General features: G+C 38.7%; 1 protein-coding gene and 1 long non-coding RNA gene across 25 annotated transcripts in view; one reads left to right on the top strand and one right to left on the bottom strand.

Annotated features, from left to right (window-relative positions):
* Positions 1 to 24,301, bottom strand: part of ATP9B (ATPase phospholipid transporting 9B (putative)) — a 318,298-nt gene that overhangs the window by 99,103 nt on the left and 194,894 nt on the right. For all 24 annotated transcript variants that reach the window (XR_010152083.1, XR_010152079.1, XR_010152080.1 and 21 more), the window contains one exon: positions 12,928 to 13,070. Coding sequence is in view for 19 of the 24 variants with exons in the window: in XM_016933938.4 (XP_016789427.2) it covers positions 12,928 to 13,070 (143 nt within the window). In the remaining 5 variants the exon portion in view is untranslated. The remainder of the gene's footprint in view (positions 1 to 12,927; positions 13,071 to 24,301) is intronic.
* Positions 11,746 to 18,686, top strand: LOC107969539 (uncharacterized). Its single transcript, XR_010152084.1, has 3 exons — positions 11,746 to 11,969; positions 14,952 to 15,231; positions 16,857 to 18,686. It is a non-coding gene; the product is annotated as an uncharacterized LOC107969539 (long non-coding RNA).

Genomic DNA, 24,301 nt, shown 5'->3' with positions numbered 1-24,301 from the left:
CTCTGAGACAAAACTTCCAGAAGAACGATCAGACAGCAGCATTCGCGATTCACGAAAATCCGCTGTTCTGCACCCACTGCTGCTAATACCCAGACAAACAGGGTCTGGAGTGGACTTCCAGCAAACTCCAACAGACCTGCAGCTGAGGGTCCTGTCTGTTAGAAGGAAAACTAACAAACAGAAAGGACATCCACACCCAAAACCAATCTGTATATCACCATCATCAAAGACCAAAAGTAGATAAAACCACAAAGATGGGGAAAAAACAGAGCAGAAAAACTGCAAACTCTGAAAAGCAGAGTGCCTCTCCTCCTCCAACGGAACACAGTTCCGCACCAGCAACAGAACAAAGTTGGACGGAGAATGACTTTGACAAGTTGAGAGAAGGCTTCAGACGATCGAACTACTCCGAGCTACAGGAGGAAATTCAAACCAAAGGCAAAGAAGTTAAAAATTTTGAAAAAGATTTAGACGAATGTATAACTAGAATAACCAATACAGAGAAGTGCTTAAAGGAGCTGATGGAGCTGAAAGCCAAGGCTCGACAACTACGTGAAGAATGCAGAAGCTTCAGGAGCCGGTGTGATCAACTGGAAGAAAGGGTATCAGTGATGGAAGATGAAATGAATGAAATGAAGTGAGAAGGGAAGTTTAGAGAAAAAGAATAAAAAGAAATGAACAAAGCCTCCAAGAAATATGAGACTATGTGAAAAGACCAAATCTACGTCTGATTGGTGTACCTGAAAGTGACGGGGAGAATGGAACCAAGTTGGAAAACACTCTGCAGGATATTATCCAGGAGAACTTCCCCAATCTAGCAAGGCAGGCCAACATTCAGATTCAGGAAATACAGAGAATGCCACAAAGATACTCCTCGAGAAGAGCAACTCCAAGACACATAATTGTCAGATTCACCAAAATTGAAATGAAGGAAAAAATGTTAAGGGCAGCTAGAGAGAAAGGTCGGGTTACCCACAAAGGGAAGCCCATCAGACTAACAGCGGATCTCTCGGCAGAAACTCTACAAGCCAGAAGAGAGTAGGGGCCAATATTCGACATTAAAGAAAAGAATTTTCAACCGAGAATTTCATATCCAGCCAAACTAAGCTTCATAAGTGAAGGAGAAATAAAATACTTTACAGACAAGCAAATGCTGAGAGATTTTGTCACCACCAGGCCTGCCCTAAAAGAGCTCCTGAAGGAAGCACTAAACATGGAAAGGAACAACTGGTACCAGCCGCTGCAAAATCATGCCAAATTGTAAAGACCATCGAGGCTACGAAGAAACTGCATCAACTAACGAGCAAAATAACCAGCTAACATCATAATAACAGGATCAAATTCACACATAACAATACTAACTTTAAATGTAAATGGACTAAATGCTCCAATTAAAAGACACAGACTGGCAAGTTGGATAAAGAAGTCAAGACCCATCAGTGTGCTGTATTCAGGAAACCCATCTCACGTGCAGAGACACACACAGGCTCAAAATAAAAGGATGGAGGAAGATCTACCAAGCAAATGGAAAACAAAAAAAGGCAGGGGTTGCAATCCCAGTCTCTGATAAAACAGACTTTAAACCAACGAAGATCACAAGAGACAAGGCCATTACATAATGGTAAAGGGATCAAATCAACAAGAAGAGCTAACTATCCTAAATATATATGCGCCCAATACAAGAGCACCCAGATTCATAAAGCAAGTCCTGAGTGACCTACAAAGAGACTTAGACTCCCACACAATAATAATGGGAGACTTTAACACCCCGCTGTCAACATTAGACAGATCAACGAGACAGAAAGTTAACAAGGATACCCAGGAATTGAACTCAGCTCTGCACCAAGCAGACCTAATAGACATCTACAGACCTCTCCACCCCAAATCAACAGAATATACATATTTTTCAGCACCACACCACACCTATTCCAAAATTGACCACATAGTTGGAAGTAAAGCTCTCTTCAGCAAATGTAAAAGAACAGAAATTATAACAAGCTGTCTCTCAGACCACAGTGCAATCAAACTAGAACTCAGGATTAAGAAACTCACTCAAAACCGCTCAACTACATGGAAACTGAACAACCTGCTCCTGAATGACTACTGGGTACATAACGAAATGAAGGCAGAAATAAAGATGTTCTTTGAAACCAACGAGAACAAAGACACAACATACCAGAATCTCTGGGACACATTCAAAGCAGTGTGTAGAGGGAAATTTATAGCACTAAATGCCCACAAGAGAAAGCAGGAAAGATCCAAAAGTGACACCCTAACATCACAATTAAAAGAACTAGAGAAGCAAGAGCAAACACATTCAAAAGCTAGCAGAAGGCAAGAAATAACTAAAATCAGAGCAGAACTGAAGGAAATAGAGACACAAAAAACCCTTCAAAAAATTAATGAATCCAGGAGCTGGTTTTTTGAAAGGATCAACAAAATTGATAGACCGCTAGCAAGACTAATAAAGAAGAAAAGAGAGAAGAATCAAATAGACACAATAAAAAATGATAGAGGATATCACCACCGATCTCACAGAAATACAAACTACCATCAGAGAATACTACAAACACCTCTACGCAAATAAACTAGAAAATCTAGAAGAAATTGATAAATTCCTCGACACATACACCCTCCTAAGAGTAAACCAGGAAGAAGTTGAATCTCTGAATAGACCAATAACAGGCTCTGAAATTGTGGCAATAATCAATAGCTTACCAACCAAAAAGAGTCCAAGACCAGATGGATTCACAGCCGAATTCTACCGGAGGTACAAGGAAGAACTGGTACCATTCCTTCTGAAACTATTCCAATCAATAGAAAATGAGGGAATCCTCCCTAACTCATTTTATCAGGCCAGCATCATCCTGATACCAAAGCTGGGCAGAGATAGAACCAAAAAAGAGAATTTTAGACCAATATCCTTGATGAACACTGATGCAAACATCCTCAATAAAATACTGGCAAACCGAATCCAGCAGCACATCAAAAAGCTTATCCACCATGATCAAGTGGGCTTTACCCCTGGGATGCAAGGCTGGTTCAATATACGCAAATCAATAAATGTAATCCAGCATATAAACAGAACCAAAGACAAAAACCACATGATTATCTCAATAGATGCAGAAATGAATTTGATAAAATTCAACAACCCTTCATGCTAAAAACTCTCAATAAATTAGGTATTGATGGGACGTATCTCAAAATAATAAGAGCTATCTATGACAAACCCACAGCCAATATCATACTGAATGGGCAAAAACTGGAAGCATTCCCTTTGAAAACTGGCACAAGACAGGGATGCCCTCTCTTACAACTCCTATTCAACATAGTGTTGGAAGTTCTGGCCAGGGCAATTAGGCAGGAGAAGGAAATAAAGGGTATTCAATTAGGAAAAGAGGAAGTCAAATTGTCCCTGTTTGCAGATGACATGATTGTATATCTAGAAAATCCCATTGTCTCAGCCCAAAATCTCCTTAAGCTGATAAGCAACTTCAGCAAAGTCTCAGGATACAAAATCAATGTACAAAAATCACAAGCATTCTTATACACCAATAACAGACAAACACAGAGCCAAATCATGAGTGAACTCCCATTCACAATTGCTTCAAAGAGAATAAAATACCTAGGAATCCAACTTACAAGGGACGTGAAGGACTTCTTCAAGGAGAACTACAAACCACTGCTCAATGAAATAAAAGAGGATACAAACAAATGGAAGAACATTCCATACTCATGGGTAGGAAGAATCAATATCATGAAAATGGCCATACTGCCCAAGGTAATTTATAGATTCAATGCCATCCCCGTCAAGCTACCAATGACTTTCTTCACAGAATTGGAAAAAACTACTTTAAAGTTCATATGGAATCAAAAAAGAGCCCGCATCGCCAAGTCAATCCTAAGCCAAAAGAACAAAGCTGGAGGCATCACGCTACCTGACTTCAAACTACACTACAAGGCTACAGTAACCAAAACAGCATGGTACTGGTACCAAAACAGAGATATAGATCAATGGAACAGAACATAGCCCTCAGAAATAATGCCGCATATCTACAACTATCTGATCTTTGACAAACCTGAGAAAAACAAGCAATGGGGAAACGATTCCCTATTTAATAAATGGTGCTGGGAAAACTGGCTAGCCACATGTAGAAAGCTGAAACTGGATCCCTTTCTTACACCTTATACAAAAATTAATTCAAGATGGATTAAAGACTTAAACGTTAGACCTAAAACCATAAAAACTCTAGAAGAGAACCTAGGCATTACCATTCGGGACATAGGCGTGGGCAAGGACTTCATGTCTAAAACACCAAAAGCAACGGCAACAAAAGCCAGAATTGACAAATGGGATCTAATTAAACTAAAGAGCTTCTGCACAGCAAAAGAAACTACCATCAGAGTGAACAGGCAACCTACAAAATGGGAGAAAATTTTCGCAACCTACTCATCTGACAAAGGGCTAATATCCAGAATCTACAATGAACTCAAACAAATTTACAAGAAAAAAACAACCCCATCAACAAGTGGGTGAAGGACATGAACAGGCACTTCTCAAAAGAAGACATTTATGCAGCCAACAGACACATAAAAAAATGCTCATCATCATTGGTCATCAGAGAAATGCAAATCAAAACCACAATGAGATACCATCTCACACCAGTTAGAATGGCAATCATTAGAAAGTCAGGAAACAACAGGTGCTGGAGAGGATGTGGAGAAATAGGAACACTTTTACACTGTTGGTGGGACTGTAAACTAGTTCAACCATTGTGGAAGTCAGTGTGGTGATTCCTCAGGGATCTAGAACTAGAAATACCATTTGACCCAGCCATCCCATTACTGGGTATATACCCAAAGGACTATAAATCATGCTGCTATAAAGACACATGCACACATATGTTTATTGCGGCACTATTCACAATAGCAAAGACTTGGAACCAACCCAAATGTCCAACAATGATAGACTGGATTAAGAAAATGTGGCACATATACAGCATGGAATACTATGCAGCCAGAAAAAATGATGAGTTCATGTCCTTTGTAGGGACATGGATGAAATTGGAAATCATCATTCTCAGTAAACTATCGCAAGAACAAAAAACCAAACACTGCATATTCTCACTCATAGGTGGGAACTGAACAATGAGAACACATGGACACGGGAAGGGGAACATCACACTCTGGGGACTGTTGTGGGTGGGGTGGGGGGGAGGGATAGCATTAGGAGATATACCTAATGTAAATGACGAGTTAATGGGTGCAGCACACCAGCATGGCACATGTATACATATGTAACTAACCTGCACATTGTGCACATGTACCCTAGAACTTAAAGTATAATAATAATAATTTAAAAAAAATGAAATGGAAACAAAACTTAAGTGATAAGACTAATTTGCCAATCTTTAAAGTATGCTTTGAATTTTGAAAATATTTGACACTTTTTAAAAGTGAAGCCAAATATATTAAAAGTCAATGACACTGTTTAAAGTGAAGTCAAATATTATATTCAAAGTTAAATACAGTCTCTGCAAATCAGGCTTTCTCTAAACTACGATTCTCAGGACGGTATGCATCAGTTAAGTATCTGCATGTGTTAATATCTCAACTGGCCCAAACACCCCCAAAATGTTAATTACAGCACTCATATCCAAGGACACACATCAGTAAAAACAGTACCAGTGAGGCTACTCATATTTGCTGTAACTGAATACCTGGTTATTAGCATCATGCATAAGAGACTTGGTTTAAAAAACATTTCCAAGTCTTACCTGTGAGATTTGCTTGCCTCGTATGCACTCACTAGCACACACGTCATGCTTGCCTGCCCTTACAAACTGGGAAAACAGCTTTCCCCTTCATGATGATGCCATCTTGTGAAACTTATATGTGATTCAATTCTGAACAACATGGCATTTTGGGTAATGGATGCTATAATTAAAATGTGAGTCCTAAAAAACCTGTTGTTTTAGTGGGTGTTTTTAGTAACGGCTTTGTTCTACATGAAGATAAAACCTCCCTAACAAAGGAATTAATGTATTGCTTTAATAGGCTGCACCCTGAGTTAAGTTTTAAAATTTATGAGTTCTCTGCAGCATTGTTCTTTAAACAATGGCACTGTCAAATGCAACCAGTGAGAAGATTAAAGTTCTCCCAGCAGATTAAGTACAAATTGTCTGTCCTCCTGTTTCAGCATCATTTGTTCATTTATCAGCCGGCATCGAGTATTTCTGGTCAGTGTCAATATGCTCTGCATCCTTGCAGTTCACAGATGTCTACGCTTGTCGAATGAATTGCTTTATGTTTCATGCACTGGTGGCCGCAGATGTGTCACTATAGCAACATCATTAATTTCAGATCTTACCGGAAATGTGCACTCCAATCAAACCTAATTATACCACATTGCTTTCTTGTCCACAAGAAGGAAACTATAATGCAATTATTGGGATACTTCATTTTCTATTCTGCCGTGGCAAATGAGAGAACCACTGTGATGGACACTTCTTATCCAAAAGCTTACTGATGAAGCACAGACCCCATTTACACTCATGCGAAGGACCACCTTCCAATTATGTTAGTAACATTAAGGCTCCTGAGACAGCAGTTCACTCTCCATCACTTCAGCTGAAACTCAAGGCACTTGGAAGATATCTGCAAACTGCCTTATGCCTCAACATGCCTCCTCTGATACTGAGAACCAGGACGCTTTATAATAAACAACCATCCACAGTTACAGAACCTCTGCTGTGACTGAGGCCCCCAAGGTGACTGCAAAAGCCTGTCTGACTTCTGATTTACACACTGAAGGGCAGAGCAAAAGAGCAGAATTATTTATATGACTAAAATATGGAATACAAAATAGAAAGATCTTAATTATTTAAGTTCCTGGAATAAAACAACCGATTAGCAGTAAATACATGCACTGGTTTCACCAGGGTACTAGAGGCCTCACAAAGGCAAGGGGGCAAAACCAGCTGCTTTCAGAGTTGAGAGTGATTTGTATTTCTCTGTTGGCCTGGGTGCCCCTGTTATCTAGAGCTGTGTAACAAACTATCACAACATTTTAGTGACTGACAACACATTTCTTTTGCTCAGAAGGGTTAAAGGATTTGCCTAACATCACACATAGTTGGGGGGCACCAAGACTCAATCCCAGATTTGATTCCAAAGCCCTTTCCAATTGAGGATATGAAGTACATAGGAAACTAGATAGGAAACTACAGGCACAACTCAGAGACAGGGGAAGCGCTTGGTTCCAGACCTGGGCAATAAAGTGACTATCACAACAAAGTGAGCCACATGACTTTTTGCATTTCCCAGTTCATAGAAAAGTGATGTTTACACTATAGTAAGTCTATTACATGTGCAATTAGTAATATGTCTAAAAAACAATATACCTACCATAATTTAAAAATATTTTTGAAACGTGCTAACAATCATCTGAGCCTTCAGCAACTTTTCATCTTTTTGCTGGTAGAGGGTCTTGTCTTAATGTTGACGGCTGCTGACTGATCAGGGTGGTGGTTGCTGAAGTTTGGACTGGCTGTGGCAATTCCTTAAATAAGACAACAATGAAGTCTGCCACATGAACTGACTCTTCCTTTCACAAAAGATTTCTCCGTAGCATGCCATGTTGTTGGACAGCATTTTACTCACAGAACTTCATTTGAAACTGAAGTCGATGCTCTCAGACCCTGCTTTATCAACTTAGCTTATGGAATCTTCTAAATCCTTGGTTGTCACTTTAACAACGTTCACAGCGTCTTCTCCAGGAGCGGATTCCATTTCAAGAAACTACTTTCTTTGCTCATCCGTAAGAAGCAACTCCTCATCTGTTTGAGTTTCATCCTGAGGTTGCCACAATTCAGTCATCTTCAGGCACCACTCCTAATTCTCTCACTATTTTCACCACACCTGCAGCTCTTCCCTCCGCTGAGGTCTTGAAACCTTCAAACAGTCATCCCTGAGGGTCGGAATCAACTTCTTCCAAACCTGTATGAATGCTGACCTCCTCCCAGGTACCACGTATGTTCTTAATGGCAACTGGAATCGTGAATCCTTTCCAGAAGGTGTTCAATTTGATTTGGCCAGATCTATCAGTAGATCCATTAGTAGAGACAGGGTTTCACCATGTTGGTCAGGCTGGTCTTGAACTCCCGACCTCTGGTGATCCGCCTGCCTTGGCCTCCCAAAGTGCTGGGATTACTGGCATGAGCCACTGCACCTGGCCCCAGAAGATTTTTTTAAAAACTACTCTAATGGTTTTAGGATTGCTAAAACTGTTTCTTCTGAGTCATTTTTAACAGCTTACACTTTTTTTCTGAGAATTTTTCTATTACTCAGCTTTTTAGATTTACTGGTTATAAAACATTGTCATTCTCTTAAAATTTCTTTTAAGTATCAGATACATCTGTATCTATGTTTCTCTTCTCTTTTGTAGTATGTGTTCATGCTTTGTCTTACTTTTTTTTTTTGAAATGGAGTTTTACTCCTGTTGCCCAGGCTGGCATGCAATGGCGTGATCTCGCCTCACCAGGATCTCCGCCTCCTAGGTTCAAGTGATTCTCCTGCCTCAGCCTCCGGAGTAGCTAAGACTACAGGCATGCACCACCATGCCCGGCTAATTTTTGTATTTTTAGTAGAGACAGAGATTTCTCCATGTTGGTCAGGCTGGTCTCGAACTCCTGACCTCAGGTGATCCACCCACCTCAGCCTCCCAAAGTGCTGGGATTACGGGTGTGAGTCACTGCACCTGGCCCACCTTTTCTTACTTTTTAAAGATCAGAATTCTGAAAGTGTGTTTATTTTGTTGTCTTTTTCAAAAGTCTGACAGGACGTATTAATCATTGATGGTTTTATCAAGTCACTGCTTTCTGTTGGTATCTTCTTTCCTTGTATTTTCCTTGAATTTATTTTACTATTCTTAAGTTGGCCATTTAGATAATTTTTAGGCTTTCTTGTTTTTCTATTTAAAAAAATGAAGGAAAGTTCCTATAAAACCTTGATTTTGTACATTCATGGGCTTTGATATAAAGTGATTATATTATTATTTAGTTCTAGGCATTTTTAATCTGTATTATTTTTGGATGTATGCTATTTAAAAGTATATACTTCAATTTCTAAAAATGCAGAGATTTAAGAACTTATTTCTTTGTTATTAACTTCTAACTCATCTCTTTTTTATTGTGATCAGAAATATCCACTCTTTAAAATTTATTGAAATTTGACTCACGGCCTAGTATGTATCAAATTTGTGTAACTTTCTCATACATGTCCGATAAGCACATGTGTTTCTAGTTGTTAGATAAGTAACTCTATATATGTCCATAAGATCTAAACTGACAATTATGCTATTCAAATCTTCTGAACTGCCTGCTTGGCTAATCAATAAACAAAAGAGATCTAAACATTTCTTCCTGTGGTTGACAGCAAATAATCACTATCTCCCTGTATCAATTCTTGCTTTATGTATTGAAACTATTTTATTAAGTACACATTTTGAATTGAACCTTTTATGTAGTGACCCTCTTTCTTAAATAACTTTTTTCATTTTAAGGTTTATTTTGCTTAATATTAATCAAGGTAGATATACCAGTTTCCTTCTGATTCATATTGGTCTACATGCTTTTTTTAATGTTTCTTTTATTTACAGCTTGATCCTTTATTTTCCTCTAAATATTCAATGGTTTAATCTTTTATGGCTTTTATCTTTATATAAATAAACCTTATTAAATTTTTTATGTTCCTCTTAGTTCTTGAACATTCTATTTTGAAATCCATCCATGTTTCTGTCAATATCCGTACTCCATCGTCACTGCTATTTAGTATTCAACTGTAAGAACATTCCACAATTTCTTGGTCCATTCTATTTTTGATAAACTTTTTTATGTTACATCTAGACAGCTGCTTGCTTTTGTTAACCATTAGAATGCTGTGAATACTCTTATGCATGTCTTCTGGTGTAGATGTGCAAACATTTCTGTAGGGAACAGAAGCAGGAGCAAAACGGCTGGAGAGTAGAACACATGCATATTCAACTTGACTGATGATGCCAAAATGTGTTTTACCAAGTGATGCGCTAACGCTAACTTAAGTTCCCACCAAGAGTGAACAGGAGTTTCTGATTCCTCCTAGGCTTGCAAACACATCAGATCTTTCAATGTGAGAAGAAATGATATCTTTATTATGCTAAGATATTCTGTTCATGAAGACAGTACGCCTATGTATTTCGGTCTTAAGGGCTTTCAAATTTTAAAAACTTACATCCATTTAGGTCTTACGTATTTTTGTTTACATTTATTTTTAATGATTTTATACTTTTTGTTGTTACTCTAACTGGTGTTTTGGTATTAAATGTCCTAATGGTTGCTGGTGTACAGAATTGCCACTGAATTTAGATACTAAACTCATACATATGAATAAATTCTCTTAAAATTCTGAACATTTTCCTGAAGTTTCTTTTGCTTTTTCTATGAATTTGTTTTCTTTGGGAACAGCACGGTTGTTCATATTTTGCTACTTTGATTTCATGCTGGTGATTCTTCATTTCTGATTATATTTATCAATGAAGACTAAGTTGTTTGTAAAGTAAGCTGGGGTGGGTTTCTTCTGAAGTTCCATAAACCTGTTCCTCCAAAGGGCTGGTTTCCAAATCAAGGGGCTGTCTGTGAACTCTGCGTAAGGGGCAGGGCACATGAACCAGTGAGTGCTTCTCCCCAAAAGCCTCTCCACGTTGGGAAAGCAGCCCTCACAGGGGGCGCATGAGTGCTTCTCCCCAAAAGCCTCTCACGTTGGGAAAGCAGCCCTTACAGGGGGCGCATGAGTGCTTCTCCCCAAAAGCCTCTCCATGTTGGGAAAGCAGCCCTCACAGGGGGCGCAAGAGTGCTTCTCCCCAAAAGCCTCTCACGTTGGGAAAGCAGCCCTCGCAGGGGGCACATGAGCAAATCCTGGTGGTCACCTGCTCTCACAGGCGCCGCTCACGGTGGCCTGATGGCTTCCCGTGCCGCCCCACACACCTGTCGGCTCCAGGTCTGGGGCTCGTCCACCCCTAGGTTCTGCAGGACGTTTCTCCCACCCATGTGGGGTCTCCTCAGCAGCCACTGGCAACTTCGGTCTGCTTTGCTCTGCTCTCACCTGCAAACTGATTCCAACTGTTTTCCAGAAATAACTCAATTTCTGGATCCTCTAATATTTTTACTCCTGCTTGTTTTCTGTGTATTACCATGGATTTATTTATTCTTTAAACATTTCTCTGTAGGCTTCATGAGGTTGGGAAGGGAAAATCCTAACACTCTTTCTCAGTCTACCTTTTTGAACCAGAAGCCCCTCAAATTGCTCTCTGAGTCACTGGGATTCATAAACATTGCTCTCTTGGCGAAGTTCCTCAACCTCTCACAAGACAAAGTCTAATGGAAATCAAACACAAATCCAACAACTGAACTTTCAATTACACTAAAGTTACAAATTCATCATGAGAGATGACACAAAGAATACTGAATTTCTACTTTTGAGATAATAGTATGACTTCCAAAACAGAGACTCCTCAACTTATGATGGGGTTGTGTCCCAAGAGACCCACCCTCAGTAGAAAATGCATTTAATGCATCTCACCTTCCGAATACCATGGCCTAGCCCTGTCTACCTTAACTGTGTCAGAACCCTTACGTTACCTGACAGTTGGGCAAAATCAGCTAACACAAAGAATATCCCATGTGATTTCCTGAACACCATATTGAAAGTGAAAGAAAGAACTGCTGCACGGATAGTGGAAGTACAGTCCCGAGTGAAGCTACTGCACCACCATCGAGTTCAAGTGAAGCTACCGCACCACTCGATCAAAGTCGCATCAAGTCGAGCGACTATGAAGCTGGGGACCGTCTGTGTGCCCTTTCCATTCATTCCTCAGGTTCCTGCCTCTGTGTCTTCTATGCACGCAGCCGCTGTGAATGGAGCTTTACTCTTCGGTCTGTTCTCCACTATGTATTAGAGACCTGTTTTGTTATTTTAATCCGTAATCTGCCACTTTTGCTATACCTGCAAATATTTGTTTCTTCCTTTAGTCTTATATCTTATTTCTATTTGTCTTGCTACGATGGCTAGAGCTTCCATTATGAATTTTAAATAACAGTCTTGTTTGCAGATTTCTCTGTCCTCTTGCTGACTATAGTGAGGATTTTTCTACTATTTAATAGTTCAAAACTATGTTGAATTTTGTTTGCAACATATTTTGTTTATCACGCTATATAAGTATTCTTTTATTTTTAGTTCACTAAGAATTACTTGCAATTTAAATTATAAATCAATAAATCAAGGAGGAATTTTAGCCCTCAGATGTGGCTTTCCTTATAGTACCAGATTCCAATTGTTTGTCTTTAATCTGTTACGGATTGGTAAGGTTCTTTGATGAAAAAAAGAGGAAAACTAAATAAGGACAAACAGAATTTTGGTCCTAGAGCTTTAGAGTGGGATAAATAGTCTGTAGTAAAGCTTTTTAGGAGAATTTGAGTATTAAATACCAAATTAACATATCTGTTATTTTCTTCTAATAGCTCACAAGTATCATTCTATAATAAACAAACATGGAATTCTTGCTCTTAATAAGCCACTAGGGAGGTGTTACAAAGGTAGTTTAAAAAAAAAAACTGTAAGACTGTAGAAAATTAAAAACACAGAAATATGTTACTTAAAGCTCTAAGAACTTAACATTTTGATAATTCTTATGATACTGTGTATACTAGAAGATGATTAAGCTGTGTGACAGTTTCAAGAGTAGAGGCTGAAAAATTCTAAATATGGACTCAATGATCTGTTCCAATACATACACATATATACATACACATAAACATATATCTATACGCTATGCTATTTTTTATTAAATGTCATTTTGTCCATTCAAAGGTGAACACAGACCACGAACAGTACCTGTTTTGTCTGTCAATAAATACACCAGGCGCCCAAGTTCTTCTGGGATAGTGCTGGTCCGAACGACCGTGCCAGGGATGTTCTCATCTTTCATCATCATCCATCCATACACCGCTTTGCCCATGTCCAAGTTCACACGCAAACTGCCAAATAAAACCCATTGCAGTGGTTAGTGTGATCCAGAGCCATGTCCAAGTTCACACCCAAACTGCCAGATAAAACCCACTGCAGTGGTTAATGTGATCCAGACCCAGGCCACACATTCAGGCTCATGGTTCCATATACACGTATTTTTTAATATGCATTATCTTTCATTTTATATGGAAATACATAATATTGGATTTTAGACTTTAAAATAAATGTATTTACTGACATTTAAGTCAACAAACATGTTTATACCCAAGATAATATTTATAGGTGACAGAAAAATAGGTAACTCCTATTCTGTCCTTCAAGACAGTCTGTAACACCAGATGGGACAGAAAAACAGACTGTTGTGAGTGTGCCCGCATATGCCCGCAAGGGACAACTACCAAAGGCTTACAGGACAGGGCACATACATGGAGCAGGCGGGGTCCTCCTGCAAATCAACATGGGAAATGGGCCTCAAGGTTTATCCACTTGTTTTACCATGACCAATGGGATATTTCCCGTGTTTCAGGAGCTAAACTGGAAAACAGAACAAATGGGATATGATATGACAAATAAAATGGTATCTGCTAACTATGCCCTGGACTTTTTAGTTATTTTTAAAATTTCATAATTTAAGTCCATGTAGTAAGACTGCAATTAAAGCACATATGATGAGTCATCTGATTGGGGACAATTCTGCAGAACCTTGCCTGGAGGCAGTGGAGTGGAGCAGAAGGCTGGAACCCTGTAGGCCTGGAAACCTACAGAGCGGCCATGTCAGAACATGAGCTCACATCACATCACTTTAGGAGGCAGGCTCTGCTCATGCGGCTGCTGGCAGCGCAGTTCTTCCTATACAGCAACTCAAAAATGTTCACATGTGTCTAATTTAATCCTGTCAAGAAAGCAGACAGGATGTACTTATACCACAGAGTGAAACTGCTGATATTCAAACATTTTTGACCCAGCAAAATGGAAATTCACATAGCTCAACTATTAATAAGTACACACTCGAAAAATAGTCTTTAGGAATCACAGTCAATGAAGGAAGTCTGTATGTAAGTTAAAGAACATTAAATAATCATACTTTGACTTATCTGTCCATAGAGTTCATATCTTAAAAATTCTAGGTACTAGTTAGAAAGTAAGCCTTTGACAATTACACAGCTTTTAAAACCAGCACCTCACCATCTTTCGCTATTTAAAATACAAACTAATCAAAGACACAAGCACTAAGCGAAGATGACTCAAAGCTCCCCTGCAAGATGACACTCAAGGCCGGACACAGCAGCCACTTGGCCTCTTGGTGCAGGACGGCTGCAGCTCCCTGGCGAGGAGTGCTGGCTGGCCATGCTGACGCCTACAAGTTACCCACCTGTATGCCTCCAGTGCCTCCTAACAAATGGGCTAGAAACGAAACCTTTATCAGCTGTGCTGAAGACTATGTGAACTGCTGCCTGCCAAATGTTCAGAGGAGTGTTTGACAGGCAGGAAAGGCTCAGGAAAAGCTAAGGACATTCCCGCAAATGGTTACTAAATAGCAGGGCTGTTCCACATGAGTTTAGGGTGAGTGGGAGGTTTGAAGAAGGAAAAGAAAACACATTTACATTAACTCTTCTTTGATTTGGGCTTTGGACAAAGATTCTCTGTGAATCAGAAAGAGAAAGTGGAAGTCATGGGCCACTTAGCTAAAATGTTAGCAATACTCAAGAAAGAAGGAGGCAGGCAAGGGGCAAGGTGGCCAAGAAATGACTGCCTTCCTGTACAGAAGAGGGGAAAAGGGCTTGAAAGGGGGATTTGACTTCCTATTACGCTATTCATGGCTCTGATTCTTTGGCTCGGATATCTGCACTTTGGAAAACATGGCTTTCTATCTATGTGCTTTCTTTCAGATTTGTGTCACACTGTTTTGAAGAGTGTCAGCCTGCCTCAGCTACTATAATGCAAATGGGTTTCTGCTGTTAGCTGGGAATTTCTGAAGAGCTTGCAGTTGGCCACTGGGCTCAGGGTGGTGGAAGCCAAAGGACCAGGACGGCTCTTCTGGGCGCTGCTCCTCAATCACGAGGGGCCTATGGCTCATGAAACCATTTCCGTGGTTAGACTTACGCGGAGCTGTTGTATCATGGAATATTAAGTTATTTCATGGAATATAATAATTACCACTGAAATATGGTAAGTTGAATACAAGTGCTCTCGGAAGATGGTATAAAGCAGTAGCTACTCATGAAAAGGTGAGAGATCATCTTCAGGATGAAAAAAATAATACCACATAGGGAGTATGTAATACTACATAGGATGCATATACTACCACATAGGGCACATATACTACCACATGGGGTATTTAATACCACATAAGGAGTATATAACAACACATCGGGAGCATTTAATACTACATACAGAGTAGACAGCTTATATGCATGTGATTCACATGTACTTTGATTGTTAATACAGCAATTTCCTCTTTAACGTTAAAAATCTCCATGATGCTCAGATTTCAAACACTAAGTTGGCAGAGTATAGCTATCACTGCTGCATTATGTGTAATTTTTAGTAATGTTCTAATTTTATAGAATTTTAAAACCTGGATCTCTACTCAGCTGTAAAGTACTATACTGTAACATAATATGTCACCCCCCTCAATATATATTAAACCTAGTATTTTGAGAATTATAGAAATAGATTATAAAGTAATCAATACCAGCCATATTTTAAGCTCATTTTATTGCTAATTTAGCAACTGTGAAATTGTTACCAAGAGACCTGTTCCAGATAAGTGGAAAAAGGTACCTGTCATTTCAGACAGTTACCTGAAACAAAAGGCAGTCATGACTTTTATGCAATATGAAAAATGAAATAAATTATCTTAAACAAATACTGTGTTCAGCAATGTTAGGAGTAGGACGATACATGAACCTGTTTTATGCTACAGGAAGAAAGCATTCGTAAATCTCGGAATGTCAGATCTCTTAATTATACCTCCCTATTGTCCAAATAGTTCCTTCTGCTCCACAGCTACAAAAGTGTCTGAGGAGGTAACTTGGACTCTGAACAAATTTGAAGTGCGTTTTCCTAAAATATACCATGCAATCTTATTTAGGCACCACGATGCTTGCTACATTTAAGCTCTAATTTGTTATAATTAAACCTGCAGCATTTATCACTACCAGGTGAACCCAGTCCCACAACTTGTCTGAGAATCGCGCGAGATTCTCCTCAGGGAATGAAACTACCTGAAATAATTCACATGCGTTCCTCTGTCAGACTTATTTTTTGGATTCTAATCTGAGCAAAATGAAACAGAAGTCATTTAATCAGAAGTTTTATTGAAGAAATTAACATCTTTTCCTACAGATCGTAAAGCTGAAAGGACACAGAGGCCATGTGATCTGAATTTTTCCCAGCATTTGTCACTCTGTGAAATCTTTCCATTTTTCATGGGATATCAGGGAGGCAGGGCCGGCGCCCAAACACTCTCCCTGGGTGAGTCCCACCAGTGTGATCCACGGTGGAGACAAGACTCAAAATGTCTAGGCCTAGTATAGACCTCTCTCTGGGCTTCAGATGCACACGTGTTCTATTTCCTATGAGATATCTTAGATTCATCACAAACACCCTGAAATGAACAGACACACAATGGGTGTTAACATTCCTACTTCCTCTCCTTATGGGCCAAACAAAATAAAACACGCACATGTACTCTTCCTCAGCGTGGAAAGTTTCTTCATCGTAACGACTGGCACGGCCACCTGCCACTGCAGCCAGACACCAAGAGTAATCCATTTCCCTTTTCCTTCCAGTGCCTGCATCCAGATAATCAAGAACTCCTGCCAGTTCAACCTCCTAAGTTCCACAGCCACTGGCCTTCCATGCTTCGTAGGGAGGAGGCATAGGTAACTGTGTTTTACCTGTATTGATTCCTAATTTTCAAACCTTCTTAGACCAATGACAGACTTGATCTTTCTGAGCCTCAGGAACAGCATCTGTAGAGTGCCATGGTCATTGTGTGGATTAGGAATGATGCATAACAGAAGGTGACTGAGAGTTACAGTGGAGCAAGTAATCAATGACAGGAAATGATCACTGATCTGAAGAGTTAGAGGGTTTATGGCAAATGAAGAGCCTGAGCTATAGTGGAGAGGGCTCAGGGAGAGGAGCGTATCCGTGCAGGATTCAGTGGAGAGAGCTCAGGGAGAGGAGCGTATCCGTGAAGGATTCAGTGGAGAGAGCCCAGGGAGAGGAGCGTATCCGTGCAGGATTCAGTGGAGAGAGCTCAGGGAGAGGAGCGTATCCGTGAAGGATTCAGTGGAGAGAGCTCAGGGAGAGGAGCGTATCCGTGAAGGATTCAGTGGAGAGAGCCCAGGGAGAGGAGCGTATCCGTGCAGGATTCAGTGGAGAGAGAGCTCAGGGACAGGAGCGTATCCATGCAGGATTCAGGGAAGGCTCCGGAGTGCAGATGTGCACCAGGCACATCATACATACAACGCATACGGTGCATCAGGCATGCACAGACACACAGCTTACACATGCTGTGCCGCTGGAACAAAGGCAGAGATACACCCTAAACATGGAAGCATGCTATTTGATCTGCATCCATTGCATAAGATGTAAGGACAAACAAATGTAGTCTTGGGTCCTAAGACACAGAAAATACAGCAGAGTGAACAGGAAACCTACAGAATGGGAGAACATTTTTGCAATCTACTCATCTGACAAAGGGCTAACATCCAGAATCTACAATGAACTCAAACAAACTTACAATAAAAAAACAACCCCATCAACAAGTGGGTGAAGGATATGAACAAGCACTTCTCAAAAGAAGACATTTATGCAGCCAAAAGACACATGAAAAAATGCTCATCATCACTGGTCATCAGAGAAATGCAAATCAAAACCACAATGAGATACCATCTCTCACCAGTTAGAATGGCAATCATTAGAGAGTCAGGAAACAACAGGTGCTGGAGAGGATGTGGAGAAATAGGAACACTTTTACACTGTTGGTGGGACTGTAAACTAGTTCAACCATTGTGGAAGTCAGTGTGGCGATTCCTCAGGGATCTAGAACTAGAAATACCATTTGACCCAGCCATCCCATTACTGGGTATATACCCAAAGGATTATAAATCATGCTGGTATAAAGACACATGCACACGTATGTTTATTGCGGCACTATTCACAATAGCAAAGACTTGGAACCAACCCAAATGTCCATCAGTGATAGACTGGATTAAGAAAATGTGGCACATATACACCATGGAATACTATGCAGCCATAAAAAATGATGAGTTCATGTCCTTTGTAGGGACATGGATGAAGCTGGAAACCATCATTCTCAGCAAACTATCACAAGGACAAAAAACCAAACACCGCATGTTCTCACTCATAGGTGGGAATTGAACAATGAGAACACATGGACACAGGAAGGGGAACATCACACACTGGGGCCTGTTGTGGGGTGGGGGGCTGGGGGAGGGATAGCATTAGGAGATATACCTAATGTAAATGACGAGTTAATGGGTGCAGCACACCAACATGACACATGTATACATATGTAACAAACCTGCACGTTGTGCACATGTATCCTAAAACTTAAAGTATAATAATAATAATAAAGAAAATACAGCAAAGTATTACAGAAAGTCATTTAAACTGGTGTAAGCAAAATTCTAAATCCCATTATAATGTTTCTGAGTGGGTGTGGGATGATTGGAGATTTGCAATAAAGTGGTGTTTTCGGAAGAGTAAGCTGAGTACCAGCTTTGAAGATGAGCTGAATCAAGGAAAGACCACAGGCAAGTGGCAAGCAAAAGACATTCCCTGCTGCACATGTAGCTCACAGGGGCTGGTCTTCAGTGCAGCCAACTCCCGGCCTTCTGTTTAGACTGACAGTGGCCCCCAGGACCAGGTGCTGTGGCAACTGGGAAACAGAGTGCTTCAGGGCTTCCCTCACACTCAGGACTCTTCCGACTTTCATGTGGGAAGTCACTGTGAAATACACAGAGGGGCCTGTGCCTGAACTCTGGGGACAAATGGGGCTTCATTCCCCAAGCAAGCTCAAGAACACTGTTTGAAAAGTACTCTGGTTGGTTGAGAATGAATCAAAATTGGAAACTCAGAAATGGGGAAAGGTGAGCACCGAGATTAATGACTCCATGTTGTTAAGCAAACATGGGCGCCAACCTCAAAGGAGAGCCATCATTGCTGGTTGAAAGTTAAGATTTCCATATTAAAAGGAAATAACTATAAAATTAGGGTTTGCAGATACAGATTAAATGATCAAATACTAGGAAGTACAAAGGAGAAAAAAAGAATAAATGAAGATTAAAATCCTCATTATATTTAAGAGGAGTCACACGTTATTGTTTGGTTCTTGACTTTGATATTTGAAAGCAAGGTTTAAATATGTATTGGATAAAGTCAAGCAGTGGCAAATTTTAAGAGAGTTTTGCAATTTTCAAATAATTTAAAAATTTTAAAGTAAAATACATTCTGTATAGCAGTACAAATATATACACAGTGTACACACACACACAGACACACACACACAGCTGCCACATAGAATAGATGAATGTGTGCATATAAATATAAATGAACGCGCAAGAATGCAGGAGCAAGGCTGAACACCTACGCCAGGATTGTGAAAGGAAGAAACATTCCTATTGAAGGCTAGCACTTTGAGTTTAAAAATAAATAAATACTGATTTATGCAATTTAAGAGCTACACCTTAAAACAAAATGTCTCCAAAAGGCTAAGAATAAAGGAATGGCAAAGATAAACGGCAAATCCCCCAAAACCAAGCAGGCTGTGATTGTGTTAAGTACTAATAACAAAGCTAACCCGGCAAAAGGGAGCCGGTTAAAGGCCGCAAGGAGGATAAGCAGGAGCTTTTCAAGGTTAGAAAAGCTTAGTTTTCTAACCAACGGTAACACTAACCTCAGTAAAACTATGGAGGCAAGGATGCGCCTCAGGGAAGGCAGGGCCAGCAGGCGCAGGCCAGTGAGCCTGCTTGTGGAGCTGAAGTCAGGTTCACGTTTCCTGAACACATTTCCAGTGACTTGGAATCTTGAATGAAGATGCTCCAAGACAGAGGGTATCTCCAAGTACACAGCAGAAGCAAGTGTGTATGTCTTAGGAAATGAACCTCCATCTTTGTTCCCAAATGATTCCTATAATTAGTTTTTCAAATACAATTACCAAAAACACCGTAACAACAAACACTACCACATAACACAGAGCAAAACAAGACACCAGAAGCAAGAGCCAGAAGACCAAAATACAACATAAAAAGATTGACAAAGGTATCTGATATTGATACAGATTATAAAACAAATGGATACATAAAAAAATTTTTTTAAATGTTTGTGTGGAATAGGCAACTTTAAAAATGAAATAATCAATGTGATAAAGAAACCAACCAGAATTTTTAGAACTAAGAAATATCAATAATTAAAATTAAGAAATTCCTTAGTTTAACAGCTGATTACACACAGTCAAAGAATGAGTACTTGTTGGACAGGTCAGTGAGGATGATACAAAATGAAGCATGCAAGCAAAAAAAGCAGAAAGTGCAGCAGCGAGAGCAGCGGAAACAAAGGTGTGGCGAGGACAGCGACCAAGCCCTGACCTCATGTCCCGCGTGGGGACACAGTGAGGACATCGACCAAGCCCTGACCCCATGTCCCACAGCAGGACGCGACAGGTGGGGACGGGGCAGCATCTGAAGAGATGATGGCGGACTTTCTAGAATGAATAAAAGAATCTAGAGTCAAGAAGCCCAACAAATCCTAAGTACTGTTTAAAAAGAAACATCGTACCTCAACACATTATGTAGGGTAGAGCGTACAATGCCACCAATGAGGAGAGGATAGAAAAGCGGCTGGAAGAGATGGAAGGACCCAAAGAAGTGAAGTCTTAAAAGCAGTAACAGAAGACAAAAAAGAAAGGTGACAGCCTAGAATTCTATACCCAATGAAACTATTTTCCAAGAAGGATGGCCAAGCAAGAATTGAGAGTTCAGAACAGACCAGCACCAAAAGCACAAAAAGCGAACACATTTCTAACAGAAGGCAAATTATTCTACCCTAAGATGCAAGAAGACATTACGAACCGAAACGTGGATAAACCAAAATGATGGAGAATGTATAAACAAAATCAGTGATATTGTTAGGTTTAAGAATAACCAGAGTTTTCTTTGGGGTTTAAGAACAACTAGAATTAAAATAAATGACAAAAATGGTGTAAGTCCAGAAGGGAGCAAATTAAGTTAAATGCTTAAGGGAACTGACTTTTAACTCTGATAAGTTAAGAAGGTTTTTAACTTCTAGGGTAACTACTAAAAGAACAGAAACCACTTACATAACTTCTAAACTGCTGGAGAAAAAAGTTGCATTACAAAAAAATAATAAAATGGCAAGAAAGGAGAAAAATATTGAACAGGTAAGTCATATTAAAAGCACAAAATAAAACAGCAGATTTAAACTAAAAATATAAACAGTATTATAATAATTGAATATGCAATACTCTAGTCAAAAATTATCAAATTTAGATAAAAATTAAACCAATTACAAGATGGCATGCTAATACAAGATGTACGCTAATTACAAGAGACACATAAAAATAAATATACAGAGAACTTGGAAGTAAAAAGATGGAAAAAGATATGCCAAAGAAATTAAAGACAGCTGGCATTGCTACATTAACACAAAACAAAGTAGAATTTAATGCAAAAAGCTTTAGTAGAGATAAAGAAAGTCACTTTATAATGAGAAACTGCTTAATCCAGTAGGAATATAGACAACAATTTAAATTTGTATGCATCCAATATCAAAGCCACAAAACATAAAATACTAAAAATAAACAGAATTCCAAGGAAAAATAGACAAAGTCACAATAATGATGAGAGATTTTGACAAATTTCAGCAACTTTTATGAAAGAGAAAAACCCTTGTGGTAGACAGAAACTGAAAAACAAGATTAAGAATCTAGATCTGATCACACAGATGAGATCCTATGACCAACAATTGGGAATGCAAGTTGTTTTGAAGCACACACAGAATGTTTATAAAAATGGACTAAATATTGGACCCTAGAACAAGTCTCAACACATTTCATAGATCTGAAGTTAAAAAGGTATGTTCTCTGAGAAAAATACAATCAAACTAAAAATGAACAAAGATGTATTAGAAATTTCTCAACTATGCTTATAAATTAAGATAAGAAATAAGTTTGTAATAAGCATGGGTCAAAGATGAAATCACGTCGAAATTAAAATATTCTGTACTTAACAATAACAAAAATACTACATATGAAAACTTTTGAAATGCAACCAAAGTAGTACTTATAGAAAAATTTATAGCCTCCAATACATATATTCACAAAGGGGGCAGAAGGTGAAAACTAATCAAGGAGGAAATAGATAAGTAAGAAAACATTAATGAAACAGGAGAATAATACACAGCTCAAAGAATACATAAAGACAAGAGTAGGTATTTCCATAAGAAATGAAAGCTGGCAAACCTATTGGAAGAGTGGTCAGGAAAAAAAAAGAAAGCAGAAAGGGCAGAAATAACAAGTATGAAGAATTAAAAAGGTTCATATCACAGATCCTATGTATGTCAGGGATAACAGGAAAATATGAACAAACTGTTGTAAATAAAACTGAAAATTTAAATAACTTGATTACGAGTTGAAAACTATAACTTTGCAAAACTGACTCAAGAAATTAAAAACTTGAATAGTCCCATAACTAAATCAAATGTGTCAAAAACGTTCCACAGTAAAAAGCTGAGGCTCACATGGCCTTCTTCTTATGTAAATGTTCAGGAAATAAACAATTCCAATTTTAGATAAATTATTTTAGAGAAAGAAAATGAGAAAAAAAAATATTTTTATGAGACTAGCATAATCCAGATACCAAACTCCACAAAAATGGTATGAAAATTAAAAATTACATGTCAATTTCACTCCTGTAAATCAATGTAAAAATCTCACAGAAAATACAAGTAAATGGAATCTAATAATAAACAAAATACTAACATACCATCATTATGTTGGGGTTTTGCCCCCAGAAATACAAGGTTGGTATGACACTAGAAAGTCAATATCATTTACCGTGTTAATACATTAAAGAAGAAAAATTTAAAGATGAAAAATCCTCAATAGATTTAGAAAAATATTTCCTAAAATACATTCATGATTTAAAACAACTTTTAGCAAAATAGGAACAGAAAAATGTCCTTAAGGCATTAAAAGGCTTCTATAAACAAACTTATAGCATACTTAAATGACAAAGTGTTGAAAGTTTTGCCTTTGAGGATGGGAACAAAAGAAGAATGTTTATTATAATCACTTTTCTTTAACAACATACTGAAGATCTTTGCTGCAGAAACAAGGAAAAGAAATAAATGGTGCAAAGAACTGAACAAAAAAAGCTGTTATTATTTACTGATGATATGATTATATATAGAAAAAATTTAATACACCTAGATTAATAAATAAAATCAATAGGATTTTTACCAAGATTGATAGTCAATAATTTTATAAAAATTAATTTTATTTCTTTACATCAGCAAAAAGAGAGGAAATGGTTCCTTTAAGAACGATATTTACGACATCATTTTAAAAATCCCAAGTATCTAAGAACTGCTCTAACAAAATTTGAGAAGACTTATTTTAGAGAAGACCTAAATAAAATTGAGAGATACACCATATTCATGGCCAAGAAGAGCTAAAACACTCTTTAAAGAACCCAAGGATGAATGAAACAGAATAGAGAACCCAGAACTAAGACTGCACACTTACAACCATCTGATCTTCCACAAACCTGACAAAAACAAGCAATGAGAAAAGGACTCCCTGTTCAATAAATGGTGCTGAGATAACTGGCTGGCCATTTGCAGAAGAGAGAAATCAGACCCCTTCTTTACACCATATACAAATACAAACTCAAGATGAATTAAAGACTTAAATGCAAAAACTCAAACTATAAAAATCCTGGAAGACAACCTAGGCAATGACATTAAGCACACAGGCATGGGTGAAGATTTTATGATGGAGACATCAAGAACACAGGCATGGGTGAAGATTTTATGATGAAGATACCAAAAGCAACTGCAACAAAAGCAAAAATTGACAAATGAGATCTCAATAAACTGAAGAATCTCTGCACATCAAAAAAAAACTTAACAGCAGAGTGAACAGACAACCTACAGAGTGGGAGAAAATTTTTTTGCAAACTACAGA

This window comes from Pan troglodytes, chromosome 17 (genome assembly GCF_028858775.2).
Source record: "Pan troglodytes isolate AG18354 chromosome 17, NHGRI_mPanTro3-v2.0_pri, whole genome shotgun sequence".
NCBI lineage: Eukaryota > Metazoa > Chordata > Mammalia > Primates > Hominidae > Pan > Pan troglodytes.
Note: the sequence above shows the minus strand (reverse complement) of the source record. Positions and strands in the feature narration are given on the sequence as shown.